Raw genomic sequence first — 19,473 nt, forward strand, 5'->3', positions numbered from 1 at the left:
CAAGTTAAATCCGTGTCCAGGGCAGCTGTGTACCAGCTCCATCTGGTACGCAGGCTGAGACCCTATCTGCCTGTGGACTGCCTCGCCAGAGTGGTGCATGCTCTGGTTATCTCCCGCTTGGACTACTGCAATGCACTCTACGTGGGGCTACCTTTGAAGGTGACCCGGAAACTACAACTAATCCAGAACGCAGCAGCCAGACTGGTGACAGGGAGCGGCCGCCGAGACCATATAACACCGGTCTTGAAAGACCTACATTGGCTCCCAGTACGTTTCCGAGCACAATTCAAAGTGTTGGTGCTGACCTTTAAAGCCCTAAACGGCCTCGGTCCAGTATACCTGAAGGAGCGTCTCCACCCCCATCGTTCTACCCGGACACTGAGGTCCAGCACCGAGGGCCTTCTGGCGGTTCCCTCACTGCGAGAAGTCAAGTTACAGGGAACCAGGCAGAGGGCCTTCTCGGTAGTGGCGCCCTCCCTGTGGAATGCCCTCCCACCAGATGTCAAAGAGAACAACAACTACCAGACTTTTAGAAGACATCTGAAGGCAGCCCTGTTTAGGGATGCTTTTAATGTTTGATGTATCATAGTATTTTAATATTCTTTTGGAAGCCGCCCAGAGTGGCTGGGGAGGCCCAGCCAGATGGGCGGGGTATAAATAATAAATTATTATTATTATTATTATTATTAAATGTATGGTGTGGACGTGACCCGCACTTACCAGATTAAAAAAGGAACACTTCGAAGCTGAGCATTCTGACACTGAGATTATAAGGGCTGGTTTGCAACTTCAATCTTTAGGAGAAAGGCCACAACCTAGGGGAATCACAGAACTGTAGACTTGGAAGGGACACCAAAGGGACATCTAGTCTGCCCCCCTGAAATGCATTGCTCAGTGGTAGAGCTGCTGCTCTGCATGCAGAAGGTCTCAGGTTCAATCCTCAGCATCTCCAGGTAGGCGCCCTGTATAAAACACCTTGAGATAGTGTTTTAGAAGGAGATTGAAAAATCAGTGAGGAGGAGGAGGAGGAGGAGGAGGAGGAGGAGGAGGAGGAGGAGGAGGAGGAGGAGGAGAAGAAGAAGAAGAAGAAGAAGAAGAAGAAGAAGAAGAAGAAGAAGAAGAAGTAGTAGTAGTAGTAGTAGTAGTAGTAGTAGTAGTAGTTTGGGACACAACAGCTTAAAATGTCAAATAGGGAGAATCTTCCTAGATATCCCTTTCCGTGCTCTCTGGCTTCTACGCCACCCCCACTGAAGATACAGCTGTATTACCTGGACATTAACCCAATCTCACTTAGCCACCCTGACATAACAAATTCAAATTGTTTGGAGGGTTCTCCCTGCTCCCCATCCCCATCCTAGTCACAGAGACTGTTAAGTCGAGTCTCTCATCATTTAAGTGGCAATCACCAAGGTAACCAGGACTAATGTGTGCGACATTATCATGCAACATTTGTAAATTCTGTCTCTCTGTATCTGAAAGGCATGCACCGTTCACTTTTAAAAGCAACCTGACAATTCCACCCACCTTTTGAGAACTACATCAAACATCTAAAAATATTGTCACCTGACAAGAAGATGGCTTTGTTAGTCTTGAAAGTAGAACAGCATGACTGATTCCCCCCACCCTGCTTCACTTAAGAATTGCTCTTGAAAAAATTCCCTTTTCCAAGCCACTACCTGGTCAAAAAGAGTCAAAGCTCATAGCAACAGTGAATCAGTCTAATTTTGCAGAACAGGAATGACCCACTGAGTCATAATCACCTATGTAGGAATACCCATTAAAACCTGAATGCAAAATTCAGGTACATTTTGCAGGAAAAACCCAAGAGGGGAAGACTCTCTTTCCTTCTAAATCTACTTAGTTATAGCTCTTGCCTTCTAAATCCACACAGCTCTTTCTTTCACATGTAATGCTCACTTATATGTTAAATTCCTACACAAGAAAAGGAAATTTTCAAGAGCCACTTTGAGCATCGTTGTGGAAAAGCAGAATGCAAAAGATATTGATAATGGTTTTAAATGCTAACTGGGCATTAGGGATGGGCGATATCTGGTTTTCATCATGATATATAATCAACTAAATATCACGATATACTGATATATCACTGTCAAAGCTGCCCAAGGTCCCAGCTCACAGAGGAGCAACGCCAGGTCGTCGTTATGTACAAAAGTCTTTATTAAAGTTCAGTTTCCATTTCAAAGCCGCAGCGCGCAGCTCTACGTCTTAAACCCTAGACCGTCGAAGTTCCGTCTGAATCTCCTCCCCCCTGACACCAGTTTAAGACTCTAGCCCTGCTCCACCTCTTCCTCTGCTCTCTCCTCCTCTGGGTCCTCCTGTCCGCTGGGCCATTCCCCTTTCTGGACTCTTCTGACGCTGAGTCCCCTGACTCCTCCCCCTGCCTCCGACGGGCTTTAGGACCCGGTTCCCAATCCTCGTTCCCTGCTGTCCCACGCGCCTGTACATTTGAACTTGGCTCTCGCGCCAACCCAGTGACCTTCCTCCTGACCGTTACACTGCTTCTGTCACTGCTTCCCTCTTCCGGGATGCTAGCTGGACCTGACCTCCCCTCCGTTGCCTGACTCTCCGATGGAGGCGTGGTCAGCCCTGACTCATCTTCTTTCCCTGCTGGGGGAGACGCGGGCCCCGATACCTGGGACTCTTCCCCCCCACTATGCTCTGGTGGGGAAGCTGGTCCTGATCTCCAACTGCTGCTCTGGGAGTCCCCGCTGGCCCCTTGCTTCTGGAGTGTCCCCCTTGGGACCTCCCTTGCCCTGGCCACCGACGCCCCCTTCTGTGAATCTTCCGATTCGCTGGAGAGGCTCATGGAATCTCTCAGGCCACTGTCATCTTCTCCTACGCTGCCCTCAGATTCTTCCCCTTCGCTCTCCATTTCCTCTCTTCCCTGTGCTTCTGCTCCTGAGCCCCTGACAATCACGATGTCTGAAATAAGGATGTAACTATGTAGAAGCGAATGGGGTAATGTCCTACCTAGCAACTGCTAATACTTAGGGGTCTAGATCAACAAGGGCAGGAGGTATCATGAGAGAAGTCATGACCGGCTTCACAGTTTTTCCCATATCACTGTTTTTTACATCACACACACACAGTGATTCGAGAGATATCGATAATGTCAAACATTATGAAACTGTTATCAAAATGTAGACTTCAAACTGATTTTGGACGATGAAGTGATACATCACCCAGTCCTACTGGGCATTTTCCACTCTGGCAGGTATTTTTCCATAGGGATTCTGCTGTTGAAGGAAAAGCACTGCATTGAAAAATCAATTCCAGTCACATCTTTATAAGATTAGTATCTAGCAGGTTTCAATGTGCATCAGAGATGTAACATAGTGATAGGCTTTAGTCCCCAAAATGAGGACAATTATTTTACACCTTCAATTATTCCAGAGCTGTCTTCTTTCAGTGGCCCAAGAGTTCTGATGCAAATAAGATTCTATTAAGTTTTTATTATTATTTAACATTTTAGCTATTGTAATAGTGCTGCTACCAAGCTCGCTTGCTACCTTTACGGTCACTGCATAGGCAAGTGAAACCTCTGTTGGTTTTTTCTTTTCTTTTGTAGCACTTGACACTCACGGCTCAATTATTAGGGCTGCAATCCTGTGCCCACATATTGAGGCAGCAATCCTATGCCTGGGTGTAACCACCTCTGAATTTAGTGGGACTTATGTCTGAATAGATATGTAAAGGCTTATGCTACACTTCATCTGTATTAAGTTACAGCATAAATTGTAAGTCTATGCTTACTTACCAATCTTATCAAGGGGGCAATGACCCTAAATAGCTGCTCCTCTCACTATAATTTGTTAAGGCTCCAATCCAAAACATGCTTACCTGGGAGTAAGCCTGCTACATGGAATGGGACTTACATCATAGTAAAAGTTACAGGACTACACTGCAAGGCGTGCATACTTATTTTTCTTATAAGGCCACAGATTTAAAAACCAGTATGACATTTTTCCAATAGGATGAGAAAACACTAAAAGATTTAAGGGAGAAGTTTGGTTAAAAAGGAACATTATTACCGAGGCTTAAACTGAAAGGACACAAGGGATTCTAATATCAAGAATATGTGAAATAGTCATGGAAGAGAAGATCCAGCTGCCTATGGTTTTGTTTCATTTCCCCAGACTTACAAAAGGTGTTAAATCTTTCTAACATTTGGATTTTTATCATTGAGACAGGTAAGCCAGAATCATTAAGCCTGCATGTTTCCACTAAACGTATTGGAACTAAACTAGAATGAAACCATTGACTGGATTTATGGATTGGGTTGTCCATTTCTTGAAAGACGAATAAGGCAAGCACTGAAACCAGCTGCCTTCAACCTTTCTACTGCTATGACATGGACAGTTGCAGCAACAGCAGAACAGACATGAGTCCATATATTTAAGATTGGAATGTGCAGCTAGAAACCTACATGATTTAACAACTTCCATTTAAATCAATGAGGCTCAGTGCTGCCATTCTGTTTGTGAATGGCTCCCCACCTGCCGACAGCAGGCACCTCTGTTAACAGGGACAGCCAACAGGGACAGAGGCCATTTATTCTTATTCTGTTTCCACACAGCTCTGGAAAATGCTTGCAGCAGGAAAGGGGAATCAACAAAAAATGTCTTTCTTACTCTTGCATTCATGAAGACTTTGACTGGATCAAAAGCCACTGAAGGAGTGGAACAGCAACTCTAGATAGAATGCACTTCTAAATAAGTATACTGTATTTTAGAACAGAACTCTCAACTCCATATCCCCACCACTAAGCAAAACACAAATGATTTTGGCCAGACTGAGAAATCCTAGTTGCTAAAAGTTTCTATAATCCATCATTTAGAACTGACAAGAAGTATGACGGTGCCCAAACCAAATCCTGAACATCTCACAGTTTACACATACTTAGAGGAAATTATGGGTACTAACTTCTTACTGGACTTTGCCTTAAAAAAATTATGTGCACCAAGCTGCTATTTAAAAGCATGAAAGCAGGGCCAGTCCAGAGGGGGTTGGTAATCCTAAAGGATTACAGTCTGCTAAAGATTAAACAAACAGAAAAAAAAGGAAACAGCAACAAAAAGGCTGAGCGCAAGTGGTCATTTTACCAAACATGGTCCATCCATCTACTTCTAATATGTAGTAAAATCCCTCCATCCAATTGGTAGGATTCCCAATTTCTGGGAATCGCAAGTGGAAAGAGGCTGTTGTGCTCAGATCCTGCCTTTCTTCAGGCTTCCCATAGCCAGTGCTTTTTTTTCTGGGGAGCCACAGGGGTACACATACCCCTAAACATTTTGTGAATCTAACGGAAGAAGAAACTATTTTCCCCCCTGATTTGAACTATAAAATGGTGACTTTCTTGAGTCAAAATGACAGTACCCCTAAACATATTTTTTTTAAAGCACTGCCCATAGCCATCTGCTCAACCACCTTGAGAACTGGATGCTGAACTCGAAGAGCCATTGGCTTTTCTTATGTTCTTAGCTTGACAGAGGCTACCAAGATGCTGAGGGTGGAAGCTTCGTAGTCTCTATAGGCCAGGGCTAAGGAACCTGTAACCCTTTGGGTGTTGCTGGTTTCCATCAGCCCTCACCAGCCTAGCCAAGGATAAGGGGTGGTGGTATTTGTAGGCCTGTGACACCGGGAAGTCCAAAGATTTGGTATACGCTCTAAGACCAAAACGCTCCTGAGGAAAATTGGTCACACCCTTCATATGTGACCTTAGGCGACTAAATAAATTCTTCTGAGTTCAGTTAGTTAGAATGCAGAAAGCAATGCCGTCCTACCTCAAAAGATCCTTTGATGAGAACAGCATTAAAGATTTAAGGCATTTAGACACTTTAGTTAATAACAGCCACATACGTGTCGTTGACTAATTAGGTAGATCAAGCAGATAGGCCGACAGAATAAAGTAGTTACCTTGACAAAAAAAGGAAGGAAGGTTATCGCCGTGAAGGCTGAAAGCACTGCTTAATTGTTGCAATTAATATATTTACTGGAAATATAAAAATACAGAAGGTCAGTCTAAGTGATATGAGCCCTTTAGATTCAGACACTGGGCACAGCACATCCTGTTACATTTGTCTTACGGAATGAAGTGTGTGACTCCTTTCTCCAAATAGTAGCCCCATCAACACCTTTCAAGTTGTACAAATGGTTGTTCCCTAGTGCTTCTCCACATTGGTAAAAGTGACTTCTAAGATTCCCAAATAATAAGCGCTTTTCCCTAGTTGTACAGCCAAGGTAAAAGCACAATTCATATCCCAGAATTAATCTTTGTTGAGATCATATAATATTTAATTGGTTAATTAATCCATTAAATGCAAGGATGTTCATAGACTTTAAAAACGTTATTCAGCTGACAGAGCTAAATATTAACTTCATTGCTATTTTTATATTACAGACTGGGCGAAGTGCTTGATTCATTCAAGTGTGGCCCTTAATCATTCCTCAATGAATACTAGTAACTCCTCCTTTTTCCTCCAGGTGCAATAGATTATTTGACATGTTCTACTAGCATCTCATGCACTGAAGTCAGGATTACATCTTTGAATCCCTAGCCTCCACTTTTCAACTCCCAATTTGACATCTATGTGGTTGCATGGATAACAGCCCCATAACTTACGGAGTCACTGTTAAAACCATGTTTATGGAAGATAATCTTACTCGGCTATGAGTGATCGCCAAAGAAAGAAGTCAGACACCACAACTGATTCTGCAAGGCAAATGGATCCATGTCAGGAAAGCTCTGGAGCTAAATGTTCAACACAGGCACAGCCAACAGGATGCCATCCAGATATTGCTAGACTACAATTCAGATTATCCCTGACCACTAACCATGCTAGTATTCACAGGAACTGTCGCGCAACAACACCCGAAGTACAGCATGTTGGCTATTCCTTATCTAACAACATAACTCTCCCCAGCAAGTGCAGTCACTTGTGGCAAAAACCTGAACATGTATTCTCCTATTCATATTTAAGCACCAGTTCAGCAGTTTTATGCAAGCAGACAAACAGCTGACCTTCAGGGTTGAAGTTAACGTCTATTTCTATGGTTAACTCCCATCCACTCCAATAGGCCTATTTATAATAGAAAGATGTTTCAAAGGTTTGAAATGTGCACAAGGTCATGTTAGTAGTGCTGCTAACAATTCCTCCTCCTTGCTATTGAATTACGGTAAGACCAAGAAGTCTCTTATCTCTTGTTATAAAACAATCAAAGCAGTCAAATACAGTAGTCAAGCCCTGAGATAAGCCTTGTCTTTCCACATAGGGCTTAAATGTGGGTTATATTAACAGAACTACGACTGCTGTTGCCATTATGTAAAAATGCATTCTTAAAAAATTACTAAGCCTTCAATTTCCATCCAATGTTTGTTTTGAGAAGAGCATCTTGGAAGAAATCAATTGTTTTGAAGGATAGCCTGACACACTTCCTCTGTGACTGGAGCCTTCAAAAGAAAGCCACTGATTTCTCACCTGTATGTATATTGCTGCCCTTTACCCGCCATGCACTATAGGTACAAGCATACATTTTTCTACAGATATGTGAATAATGTGGGTCCTCTGGTTGTCCCTTTAGATCATTAAAGATGCCTTGGGAGAGAAGCTAGCATGCTACTACAAGGCACCACAAACCCCAAAGGCAACAGATTCATTCCTTTCAACTTGGAGTGGTTTTATTTCTTTTGTTAATTGGGACGATGGTGAAACTTATGTTCCAGCCAGGTGTATACACAGATATGGAACTCATAAAACGTTCGTTTGGATTTGTAAACAGTACACCAGAGTCGGGAGGTGAAACTTGTAAGGATAGGGAAGAACTCTGCTTGCCCGATGGAACAATCTCTCCTCTCCTTCCACTGTGTGCTATTCTCCTGGCACCCCCTTCCTGAGCCAGTTGGGGGAACAGCAGGGGTGAGCGGGGGAACCCAACTGCGCTAGCAAAAATTATTGTGCAGTCTTCTGGTAGTGGGGATCATTAGTTGAATCCTGCTCATAGTTCCCAGGATGACTGAATGTTAAGAGAATTGCAAAAATATAATAACAAAAATCCTTCTCCTCACTTGCACCTGGGATTTGATGTTCTCATGCACTGTGATGTGTGATTACATTGTTTGGATGTGTTCGTGATGTATATATTGTTTTGGAATGTTATTTGTTTTTTAAAATATGAGGTTTGTTAAATTATTGTTTTTTAAAATATGCCAGGCAGGTACACAAGTTCCCCTGATTTCATCTGTTTTTCTTCCAGACCAACAAATATAACCTGATTTTCTGCAAGTGCACATCATCCCAAAGGGAGTTTTTGAATTCTAAATGAAACCCCCACTACTACGACTACAGTTTTCACATTTTTACCATAACACAGTTCAAACCTCCATGCCCCAACTGCCGCCAGTCTCTACAATATCCAGCTATGTTTCACAGCATCCCAAGTCTCAGGCCAATTATTCTTGGTTGGTTTCTTCACTGATTCTTTATTCTTTAGTCTCGTGGTATACCACGTTCCTTAAGCAAAAGCAGCACCTCTTATTCCTTTTATATACAGTGGTGCCTCGCAAGACGAAAATAATTCGTTCCGGGAGTCTCTTCGTCTAGCGGTTTTTTTGTCTTGCGAAGCACGGCCATTAGCGGCTTAGCGGCTATTAGCGGCTTAGAAAAAGGGAAAAAATTCGCAAGACTCGCAAGACGTTTTCGTCTTGCGAAGCAAGCCCATAGGGAAATTCGTCTTGCGAAGCGCCTCGAAAAACGGAAAACCCTTTCGTCTAGCGAGTTTTCCGTCTTGCGAGGCATTCGTCTTGCGGGGTACCACTGTATTTATATAATTTAGCCACCATTTCCTGTCCAAGCAACACACCAAATCAACTAACACTAACACCATAAAAGTATTACAGCTCATTAAAATAAAATGGAGGATTCTTTTCTCCCAAATGGGTCTGAGTCGATGTGGTCTTAAAAGCAAACATTGATAATTTGCTGAAAGACCTATTTTGGGGAGTGGGAGATCTTTATTATTGACATTATGTTGAATTAATATTGAAATCATATTTTACAATCTAGTATTCATACAGCTACCGATTCAAACAACATTTTGGCCCATGGGTTCTCCTTTCACACACTACACTTGACAAGAAATCACATATAATTGATATAGAAATGAAATTCATAATAATAATAATAATAATCAAATCTGTCTATGCCTCCACAGTCCCTTTCTCTAGCAACCAAGAGAGCCAGAGTGGTGTAATGATTAGGGAGTTGGACTAGGACTTGGGAGACCAGGGTTCAAATCAGCCATCAAGCTCTCTGCGTGACCTTGGGCAAGCCACCATCTTTCACTGAGTTGTCCCGGAGATGATATGGAGAGCGGGAAAGTCATGCATGCCACCTTGAACTCCTTGGAGAAAAAGGTGGGATATAAAAAATAAAAATAATATAATCAATCAATCAATCAATCAATCAATCCAGGAGAGTCGTTTGAAGTGTGCAATCTCCACCCATGCCTTGTTTGGCTTAGCACTCCAGCAAGGGCAGAGTGCTACAGATTACTGTCCTCAGTGGAAGCAGAAAACTTCCTTGACTAGCAGTTCCCCATTTGCCCAGGACGTATGTCTCCTTGGCTGCTCCCAATAATGCACAGATGCTTAGTGACTGGTGTACAAGTGATTAGAGATATGTGATTGCTCTCTCTTGCCTCCAGCTGCTATACTGTATTAAGAGGAGATATCTGCATTACACCATCATTCCTCCATGTCAGCAATCTGCAGTCATGGCCTCGGGTGTATTCTGTGGCCACAAATTGAAGGGAGAGCATCTTGTGACACTCACTCTCATAGAAAACGTTGGTGAATCCCTCACATATGTGATAACTGAAAACAGCCCCCATCACCAGTGCCGGATTTACATATAAGCTGAACAAGCTGTAGCTTAGGGCCCCACTCTCTTGGGCCCCCCCCAAAAAAAATTAAATAGAAAAAAATTGGATGTACATTTCCAAAATATAAGATAATACAGCAACAGTGTTTTGTGTTGTAGGCTCCTATGATGTAAGTCATGGGCCCCGCCTGCTAGCCTGCTCCCTAAAATATCACTGGTTTGCTCATTTCTATATATAGGGTGTCTGCATTCTGCATGGACTGGTTGCATGGCAATACATGCAAATGGCTTTAGATACCTATTAGGTCCATAAATTACCATATAGCATATATTCAACACAAAAAACAGCGACCATTTGTTGTTGACAAAGGACAGCTGGACATATAAAGGGCCCCATTACCTTCAGTAGCTTAGGGCCTCATCAAACCTAAATCCAGCCCTGCCCATCACACACATACACACACAAATATATACTAATAATGTCACCACTATGTTCCATGAAACTTTCTAAAGATAGTCTTAATAAGTACACAAGCTAAGAAAAGACGAGGAAGGTCCCGCCTGAGGACGTACCCAAAAATATCACTGAGAAGACAGAAGAGAGAGAACTGCCAACTTCATCTCATTGTCCTGTGCTCCAAATAAAGATACATCCAGTATCTGCCCTCTTTGTCACAACATAAGGGGGGGGAGGAACTTAATGGGAAATCTAGTCCTAGTTGCTGCGTGGGCAAAGGATGACAGACAAATCTTATCAAAGATTTCTCATGTAAACTTGGAGCAAGTAGAGGGATAGACAGGGGAGAAGAATCTGTTTTAATGCCAAAATAGTATCTTTCTCCTAACCTTTGTCTTTATAACATTTTTTTCTTCCTTCATGGAGTCAACCCATATATTAGCTTAGAGGGCATGGTAAAAAATAATAATAATAAAGACTGGCATGAATTAATGACCCCTTCAGATACCTCTTTGTTCTCACAGATAACGATTTTGCTTGTGGACAAAAAGAAAGTGTGAATCTCTATGAGGGTGTTTGGGGAAGGGTAGTGTGTCTATGGGTGTGGCTGAATCTTGGACCTTCTGCATGTAAAGGCCCCCAGACAGCAGATATTATAGCATTTAATTTTCTAAACATTGTTTTTCTAAAGAATGTTTAGGAACAATATGCCTTCTTTCTAATTTGCCACCAATGACACATTGGGCTGTAACCATTGCTAGTCCAACTCAGAGTAGACCCACTGAAATTACTAGACGTGTGTCTGGAGCCCTGGAAAAATGCTGCCAGTCAGTGCAAGCAAAGGCCTAACTCAGCATAAGAGAACTTCTTATTTTCCTATGTTCAGTGCATAGCCAACATTTGGATGGAAAATTGCTAGGGAACCCTGAGCACTCCACACTAAGGTCCTGTGGGGGGGGGGTGAAGCCTAGGATATCAACGTACATTAACAAATAAATTTGCAGTCTCTCTCACAGATGCAGACGCCAGCAGCTGCTCAACAGCTGAACTGGAAACAACAACTCCTGCTGGGAATCACAGTTCACACTTTGCCTTCATCCAGCCCTACCTCATATGCCACCACTAAGTGGCTCTGAAGTAGCTGTCCACTGTGCTACCTGGACAGCATCCAGCATGTCTTCCGACAATTGTTGAAAGCGTTTCCATTGGAATTAAGTTACAGACCGTGCTGTTCTAATGCTATTATTATTGCAAAGCCATCAACCAAATAACAGAAGGCCATTCCAAGCTGCCGCTCTTACCTGACACAACGAGGACAACTTGGCAATAAATCCTCTCAGTTCCTTGGCAAGAGCCAGTCGGTGTCTCTCGTCTGCTTCCACCCCCTTGTTCACTCCTTATTTCAACCAACAATTGTGACATAAAGGAATGTCAGATAGATTGCACTAATCAGGTGGAATTGCATTTGATTGAAAATGGAGAAATTGCTACCAGTTCTATATGAAACAAAGAAAGATTGGCCTTCCCCCTCTTCGCTTTTCTGCTCAGTGGAATCTAGAGATTAAGTCAATGGACAAAAAAATCATCACGGGATGGGGGTGTATCTACCAAGCCCAACAAATAAACTGTAATTACTGATTAGACATGTACAGGAAAGGCATAACCGACAAGAGCCTATTATTATTTTGTTGGACTTGTGTATTTATTATTTACTCAATAAATCTGTTAGATGCTTTTCAAAATGCCGTCCTACCCAAAGGCAGCTTGCAAGATCTGATGAAATCAACTAAAAACATATACAATATCTCAATAATGCAGCATGCGATAATAAGCAGGAGTGAATGCACACCATCAATTTCAGCAAGTCACTCAACCTAGAGGCTAAAACAGGCAAATCAGTAGAAAATGATACATAATCTAAAAGAAACGTAGGAGCAGATGGGGCTCATCAACCTGGAAAGATCACCCGTCTAGCCTTGTGAGATACCTTTGGGAGAAGAAAAGGCTGAGGAGTAAACCCTACATAAATCCAGAGATTTAAGACAGTTGGATGGTGCCTCCTTCTGGCAAATCCTGCAGCCAAGCCGGTGCCAAACATATTACTCTGATTTCTTTTGGATCGCATCAGCAAGGCTGAGCAGCAGGTCTTGTCATCTGGGGAGCCCAAAACCTCCATACACACTGCCCAGGCTTGCGCCCTTGGAAGTTACTTCAGTGCTGCTGACGCAGTGGTTTGACTTCACCTCTGGGTGCGCACTCCCACTGTCTCTCGAGGCAGATGCCAACAAAAGAAATACGGAAGAAAAATGTTTCAAGGCCCACCTAAATGACAATAAGGAGGGGTTCAACCTGTCAATCGCATTTGCCGAGAGATGACATTCCAAAACTGAGAGGCCACAACTAAAAGGCCCTGTCTCACATGATGATCAACCAAAACTGACCTCCTTTCTGTGTATGAATGTGTTTGGTGGCGGGCAGGAGTAGCTTAATCAAAACAAAAAAGAGCTGAGTGTCTGCTAGAGAACTGCCACACACAAAGCTGCATAATATGCACTGCCAGTTAGCAATAAAACATCCAGAAGTGAAAAACTACTTAAAAGACTTTTGAAATATGTGGCTAAATGCTTTCTTTAAGCCCTTTTTTTCCTATAAAAGGATGAAGTGAATCTTCCAACACATTTTCAGTAATAAAAACTAAATAAATATCCCATTCATCACTTAAGATTCCATTTTAATTCTAGTAAGACAAAAAAAGGTAGAAAAATACTATCCATTTCATCTGTTTATGAACTTAAATTTCAACCATTGCTGCACAGTATTATATTAGAATAGCAAAATACATTTAAGATGTGAAGTAGATTTATCATGACAATGGGCACAATTCCAGAAAACAGTGGAGTTAATTTAAATCACGTTGGTTTTCATAGAATCAAAGTATAACAAGTGTGAGTTGGATTGTCTGAAAATCATTTACTAAAACTAGCTTCAGATTCAAGTGGAAGCTAATTGGTTGACAAATTGTACTGAAGCCTACTTTGTTTCGATGATCAGGCTTATAAGACAGTCAGAGAAAAACTGGGGGTGCCAGGAATCCCTTTAATGGGTGGAACTGGCAAGAGGAAGGATGATTGGGCCTGATGGAAGTGTATGATCACTGGTGAAACAAAGGGTGGGATTCAACTAACCAGTCCTGCTAGCAGAAGCTTCCACAAAGCGCTCTCCCTCTCACAATATCTCTTCCCCCCCCTCCAAATTGTCTGGGGGAGGGGCTGGAAGAACTCCCAGAACAGGATGCAAGGAGGAGGTGAGATCGCTTCACCAGGTGAGCAGAAATTCATGTGCTGATGGAGCAATCTCCTTAGCGCTGCACTGAATTCCTTCCAATGGGTTGCATCCAAGGCAAGGCCCAGTTTGCAGAAATATTACTCATTGAGGCACAATGGCCAGAATCAAAAGAAGAAACATGGAAGGTTATGCCTGTGTCATGCCAAATTTGCCAAGCTATCGTTTATCACAGGGTTGGTTCCTGACATAATACATTCCATTGAACATAAAGCCATAATAAAACAGAATACTTAAAACCAACCATTAATAAAATACAGCAGGGCAGACAAACGAAACCCTGAAGCATTAAATAGCATCAGCTGATTTCCTCCAAAGGCTCACATGCCACCAATCTTCACACGCTGCCAGAGCCGTTTGCTGTTTTTTAAGCAACCAGCATGTCTCTGTGGCATTGGAAAATGGATGCAACAGAAAACGAGTCTGCATGCATGGGCCTCCTCCCGAACGAGCCTGTTCCTCCTTAGACGCTGGCAAATTTTACAGTTCGGCATGTTACCTTGCAAGGGGTAGGCAACGTTCTTTTTCTCTTACCTGAATATGCCCAGTAAAGATCCCCGGATGCCTTCCGCCGCCGGATTTGCACTGAGCTGCCATGTCTGCTTTCATGCAGGGAGCCGTCATAACCTTCAGTCAAAGCTGAGGGGGGAAAGGAAGAAGCACAAGCTATTAGCCAAGTGACAGCCACTGACTGAAAATTAAATCATTTAGGCATTATTGGAATCATTAGATCATCAGATCAACAGCCTCTGTACAGCTGAAAATAACAGAACTCAAAGCACAGTTATTACGATGATGAATTAATCATCATGTGACAGAGCTCCTTTCCCTGCCTGCCCCTCGCCAGACAAAACTTACTAGCAGACATGATACCTTCCGCAGATCGCCTTGACACAGCAGGATGAATAACCTGCTAGCAATAAAGCCACTCTCCTGACGAATACCAAAAAGGAAAAGAAAGAGAAGGAAAAGCTACTCTTAAGCAAAGTGACTTTGTGTGGGTCAACATGAATGCCACTCCGTCTCACACAGGCAGTAAACCCCAAGTATATGTGGGGACACGATGTGGGTGCGGCAGCTGGATAGCAACCTCCTATAACTTTAGGAAGCTGAACTCTCTGGATAGCAAACTCCTATAACTTTAGGAAGAGCATTTCTGTGTCCTCTGACCCAATGCCAACTTGATCTGCGCTTTGGAGACATGTGCAACCTTGCCCAGACCCTGTACTAGTTACAGGACAGTCTGCTGCAAAGTCATACCACCACCACTGCAAAAGCATAATCGGTTTTCTTCCCACTCCTTCTCTCCAAATCAGTCTGCAGGGTCCAGTTTTCGAAGGACATCACCAGCAGGGTTAATGGGGCATTGAGGGATTGTCTGCTACTGCCAACCCCATAGGATTAAAGGGAGAAGAGGCCTGCACTGTGTTAGGTTTAGGGAAAGAAACAGACAAGAGCATAAGGATGGTAGCATTCCCTACAGCGACTGATCAGAAGGGCAAACCCAATAAATAGTCTTGCAGTGTGTCCTCCACAGCTAAAATCCTATAAGCCTCCCCTATTAAAGGGAAGCTATGGTGAATTTTCATATAGTCATTCATTTACATGAACACGCATTTAGAACTGCTTGCAGTTTTAAAGTGAGAAAGAGTTTATAAAATATAATCTATCAAGGAGGATGGAATAGCAAGCCTCAAGTGCTAGCCATTATAGAAAGGTGCTTTCCCCCCCACTTTTAGTGGGTTGTGGTTTTTTTAAAATGAGGCATTCTGTTGCTGATCTGCTTCTGTTCGTTGAGAAGATTTTTGAGACCTTCTTAAAAAAAACAAAGGGCAAGTTTGCCTTCAAGAATTAAATAAACCGGATTCATCAGTAACAAAAAATAAACTAAGGAAACTTGCTGCATTGTTCCTTCTGTGCTTCATTGCAGTTTCCTTGGGCTTTTTGTTTAAAACTTAGTATGTTTTATTTTCTTTTAAATTAGAACTCCACATTTGTGGAGCTGCTTTAGGCATGCAAATCTTTGTTTATTGCTTCTATACACTTGGCTGAACAAAACTAGAGGTGTAGGGCTTCCGAAAAGGCAGAATCCCAGCTTGAAAACAGAAAGCAGCTCCCTCTCACAATAAGCATAAGCACGCGCGCGCACACACACACACACACACACACACACAAACATATATCCAAGGCTGAATTGTGCAAACAAAATGAACTGAAATGTGTTTGGTTGTTTTTTTAAATGAAAAGGAACAGAGAATTATCAATGCATTAAAGAAGGACCAGGGTGGACAAAGTCCTACTCAGAATCAATCACTACCTCTGTTAGCTAAGTAGGTATGTGTTGTGTAGAGGTGCTGGGAGAGGGGGGCAAAACTGAAGAAAGGGGAAGAAGAAGTTGATTCCTATGGCTAGGAGCTCTCCCCATCCCCAGTATAAGTTTTTTAAATACACCCTCTAAGTTCCTTGATGGGCCAGCAGCTTGACTCCCTGCTTGCCTCCTGGTGGAGCTACCTGCCTGGGTAGGACATTTTACCTCCATATGGTCTACCTTCTCATGTTCCTATAAACTGGAGATATGAGGCAAAGCCAGGGCAAGGGTTTACAGGTAGACAAGCTTTATCTTCCCTCTGCCTCGTCATCTCCACATCAAATTCAAGCAAACTACCAAGGAATGTGACGTGAACATGCTCCTGTCACACCGACAAAAGGAAAACGATGCAACCTGGCATGTAAAATGGCTGCCACTTTTCGGAGAAAGGGGAAATGCAGCGGCTAATAATTCCTTAGTCACAGGCCCTCCAAAAGACATTTCAGTGGCACAAGGGTAAAGAGAACAGGTTTAAACAGTTTATAGATTCTGAGGAGAAAACACTCCCGTCAGCACTCAAAATTTAATCAATTGTAAAATCCTTTGTACTCGGGAGCCTGAGTAGTCAAAGAATGGCAGCATGGCAATTCTATGGTATGGCTATGAATCATGCTATTGATTTCCAGTATCTTCTGTGCAGAAAATTAAATTATGCAAATCCAGGCCTTTATGAATCCTTTACTTTAGTGGTGTGAAATTGAGCACTTGCTTAAGTCAGCATCTTATTTATGCAATTAAAAATTTGACGCTCTTCTGAAAATGTGCAGTTTCACTCTCCTCTCCATAGACTCCTGTAACAACAATAAATCTAAGTTTATAACAGGTAAGCAGCTGTAATACACAAGGATGCTATACTGCCAAAGGGTTCGTTCTCTCTCCCTCTCTCTCTCCCTCTCTCTCACTCACACACACACAAAAACTACAGGACTGGTGGGGCAGGCTGGAATTTTCTTCTAATGCATTTTCTATAAGTGTTCAACAAAATGTATATATTATGTACCAAAACAGCACACTGTTGAGTTTTGTGCGAACCAGGCCACTGTCTCTTCTGTCAGATGCTTCCACTTCCATCAAATACACCCACATTTAGCAATTACCATCCTTTCTGAAAACTCTCTACTGGAAATATTCATCATCATCATCAAACCTTTTATTGGCAACACATACAAACATCCACGGTGACACCCAGGGCGGTTCCTTCGCCAGGGCGATGCCGCCTGTGAGAAAGGGCGAGGCCTTTCCCTCCGGGCCCGATCCTGAGGAGAATTCTCCTCAGGCGCCTTGCGGCGGGGCGTGTATGTGAATGGTGGGGGGGGGGGAGGAGGAAGAAGAGGTGGAGGTGGCCATTCCTTTTCCCGCCTCCTTCTCCTCCCTCTCACAGCCGGGTCCGGAGTGTCAGGCACGCAGCAAGGCAGGCAGGCAGGCAGGGGCTGTTTAAGTCACCTCACGCTGCCTGCCGCCGCCTGGCCCTGCACAACCAAGCGGAGGCGAGGAGGAGGACGGCGGCGAGGGGCCTCTGCTGCTGCCCCGGCTGCGGGTGCTGTCTGAAAGTTCCAGAAATCTCCCACTTTCAAGAAAGATGAGGTTGTGGTACTGCACAGCCGTGGCACTTATTAGTCTGCTGTTCTTCTGGATCCCATCCTCAATGTGCTGCAACAAGGCTCTCTGTGCAAGTGATGTCAGCAACTGCTTAATGCAGGAGCTGTGTCAATGCCGGCCTGTTGAAGGGAACTGTTCCTGCTGCAAGGTGCGCATGTGGTGTCCGGGCACACTGTGGGACGAGTGCTGTGACTGTGTTGGTATGCGCAACCCTCACAATTATAGCGACACACCTCCCACGTCCAAGAGCACCACTGAGGAACTGCACGAGCCAATCACTTCTCTTTTCCAAGCGCTTACAGAAGGGGACACCCAGCTGCACTGGAATACTGGAAATATTGTACTGAAGCTTACGTGGAACAATAGATCCCCTCACATTTCAAAGGCTGAAGTATTTTTCTCATGCCCAATTTCCCCTTCTTCGAATCAACATTAAATGTCAGATCCAACACACCGTCTAAAATGACTCTGTCTTATGTCACACGTCTATAGTCAGCAGAAGCGGTGAAATTTTGCACTGTTTATTTAACATTCTAATTGGCTTCCCATTTGCTTCATCTCATATTAACATTTTCAATCAAATGCATTTGATAAGTGGCCCTCAAAGGTACAATAAGGCAATTCCTCCCTGAATATCTTTGCTGACATTTGGAGTTCCTGCTGAAAAAACCCATATTCAGAAATTGGTTTCTCCACGCACATCTATTCTGCATATAAAGAAAAAATTAATTAAAAAATGCATGTCTGATATTTTACATGTTGTTATTCAAACACTATCAATTACTCATTAGTGTAAAGGCAAAATAAAACCTCAAGCTGATCACTCAACCTTTACTGTTAAATGATTTCACAATTCATTCTTGATGTTAGATTCACTCCCACCTACAATTCCTGCCAAACTGTACTTGAAATGATACCTTACTTAGAATAATTGCACTGATAGAATTAAATAGATTCTTAAGCCAATTTAGAAACGTAACACAGGCATTTTGCACCAGTTAAATCACTGGTCTCTGCACACACCTCTAGCACCAGTAACCTTACATGTCATTATGAATTAAACCTGCATAACATAACTGAATTTACCAGCATAAACACCAATTGTGGTTGGCATTTAGATCAGAGTAGCATCAGCATAATTGCATAAAGTATTTAATTTCTGCCCCACACCCATATTTATGGCACAGCATATAATTTCAGACTTACCACCCTTGCAACTACTCTTTAAATAAACATACACAAGATGTGTGCTTTTGCTAGAGGCACATTTTATCAGCAATAGTATCTGGGCATGTAAGTGGTTTTAACACCCTTACTTTAGCTTGGCTCACAGAAATCACTTATTTGTGTATGCGATTTTGAAAACTGCTTCAAAGAGAGATCAAATCATATCTCCTGGAACAGGAAAACAACAACCCATTTTCTTTTAAATCCTGAGTCCAGGCAAAGGGCGAGATTAGCTGCAGAGTAAGGATTTGGCCAAATTGGGACCCCCTTATGCGATTGAAATATCTGGCATGTCCTACTGTGAAATGTGTGCCAGTCTTGTTCTCTGCTCTGAACTATTTTTTAAACCCTACAGTTAACATTAATGTAAGAGAGTCATCCTTACGTTAAAACGACAGTGCCACCTCTGAAGAGGCAGGAAAATAAAAAATACAGCATGGTGTATATACAACATTTTTTTAAAAAAAAAAACAGAACAATGTTCAAGGAGAAGCAAGAGAATGCAGTTTAAACATTGTGCAGGCTTGTTCACTACCCCCAATATTTTACTCAGGAGGCTATCAGGAGCTGTGCTTCTCCCTGAT

General features: G+C 42.8%; 1 protein-coding gene across 4 annotated transcripts in view; it reads right to left on the reverse strand.

Moving 5' to 3' along the window:
* Positions 1-19,473, reverse strand: part of PTPRG (protein tyrosine phosphatase receptor type G) — a 555,232-nt gene that overhangs the window by 411,296 nt on the left and 124,463 nt on the right. For 3 of the 4 annotated variants that reach the window (XM_081852306.1, XM_081852304.1, XM_081852303.1), the window contains exon 2: positions 14,230-14,334. In XM_081852306.1, the coding sequence (XP_081708432.1) occupies positions 14,230-14,334 (105 nt within the window). Of the gene's footprint in view, positions 1-14,229; positions 14,335-14,553; positions 14,579-19,473 lie in introns of those variants that run through there. The other variant, XM_081852305.1, reaches the window with a different exon arrangement.

Source organism: Podarcis erhardii (assembly GCF_964252035.2).
Source record: "Podarcis erhardii genome assembly, chromosome: 2".
NCBI lineage: Eukaryota > Metazoa > Chordata > Lepidosauria > Squamata > Lacertidae > Podarcis > Podarcis erhardii.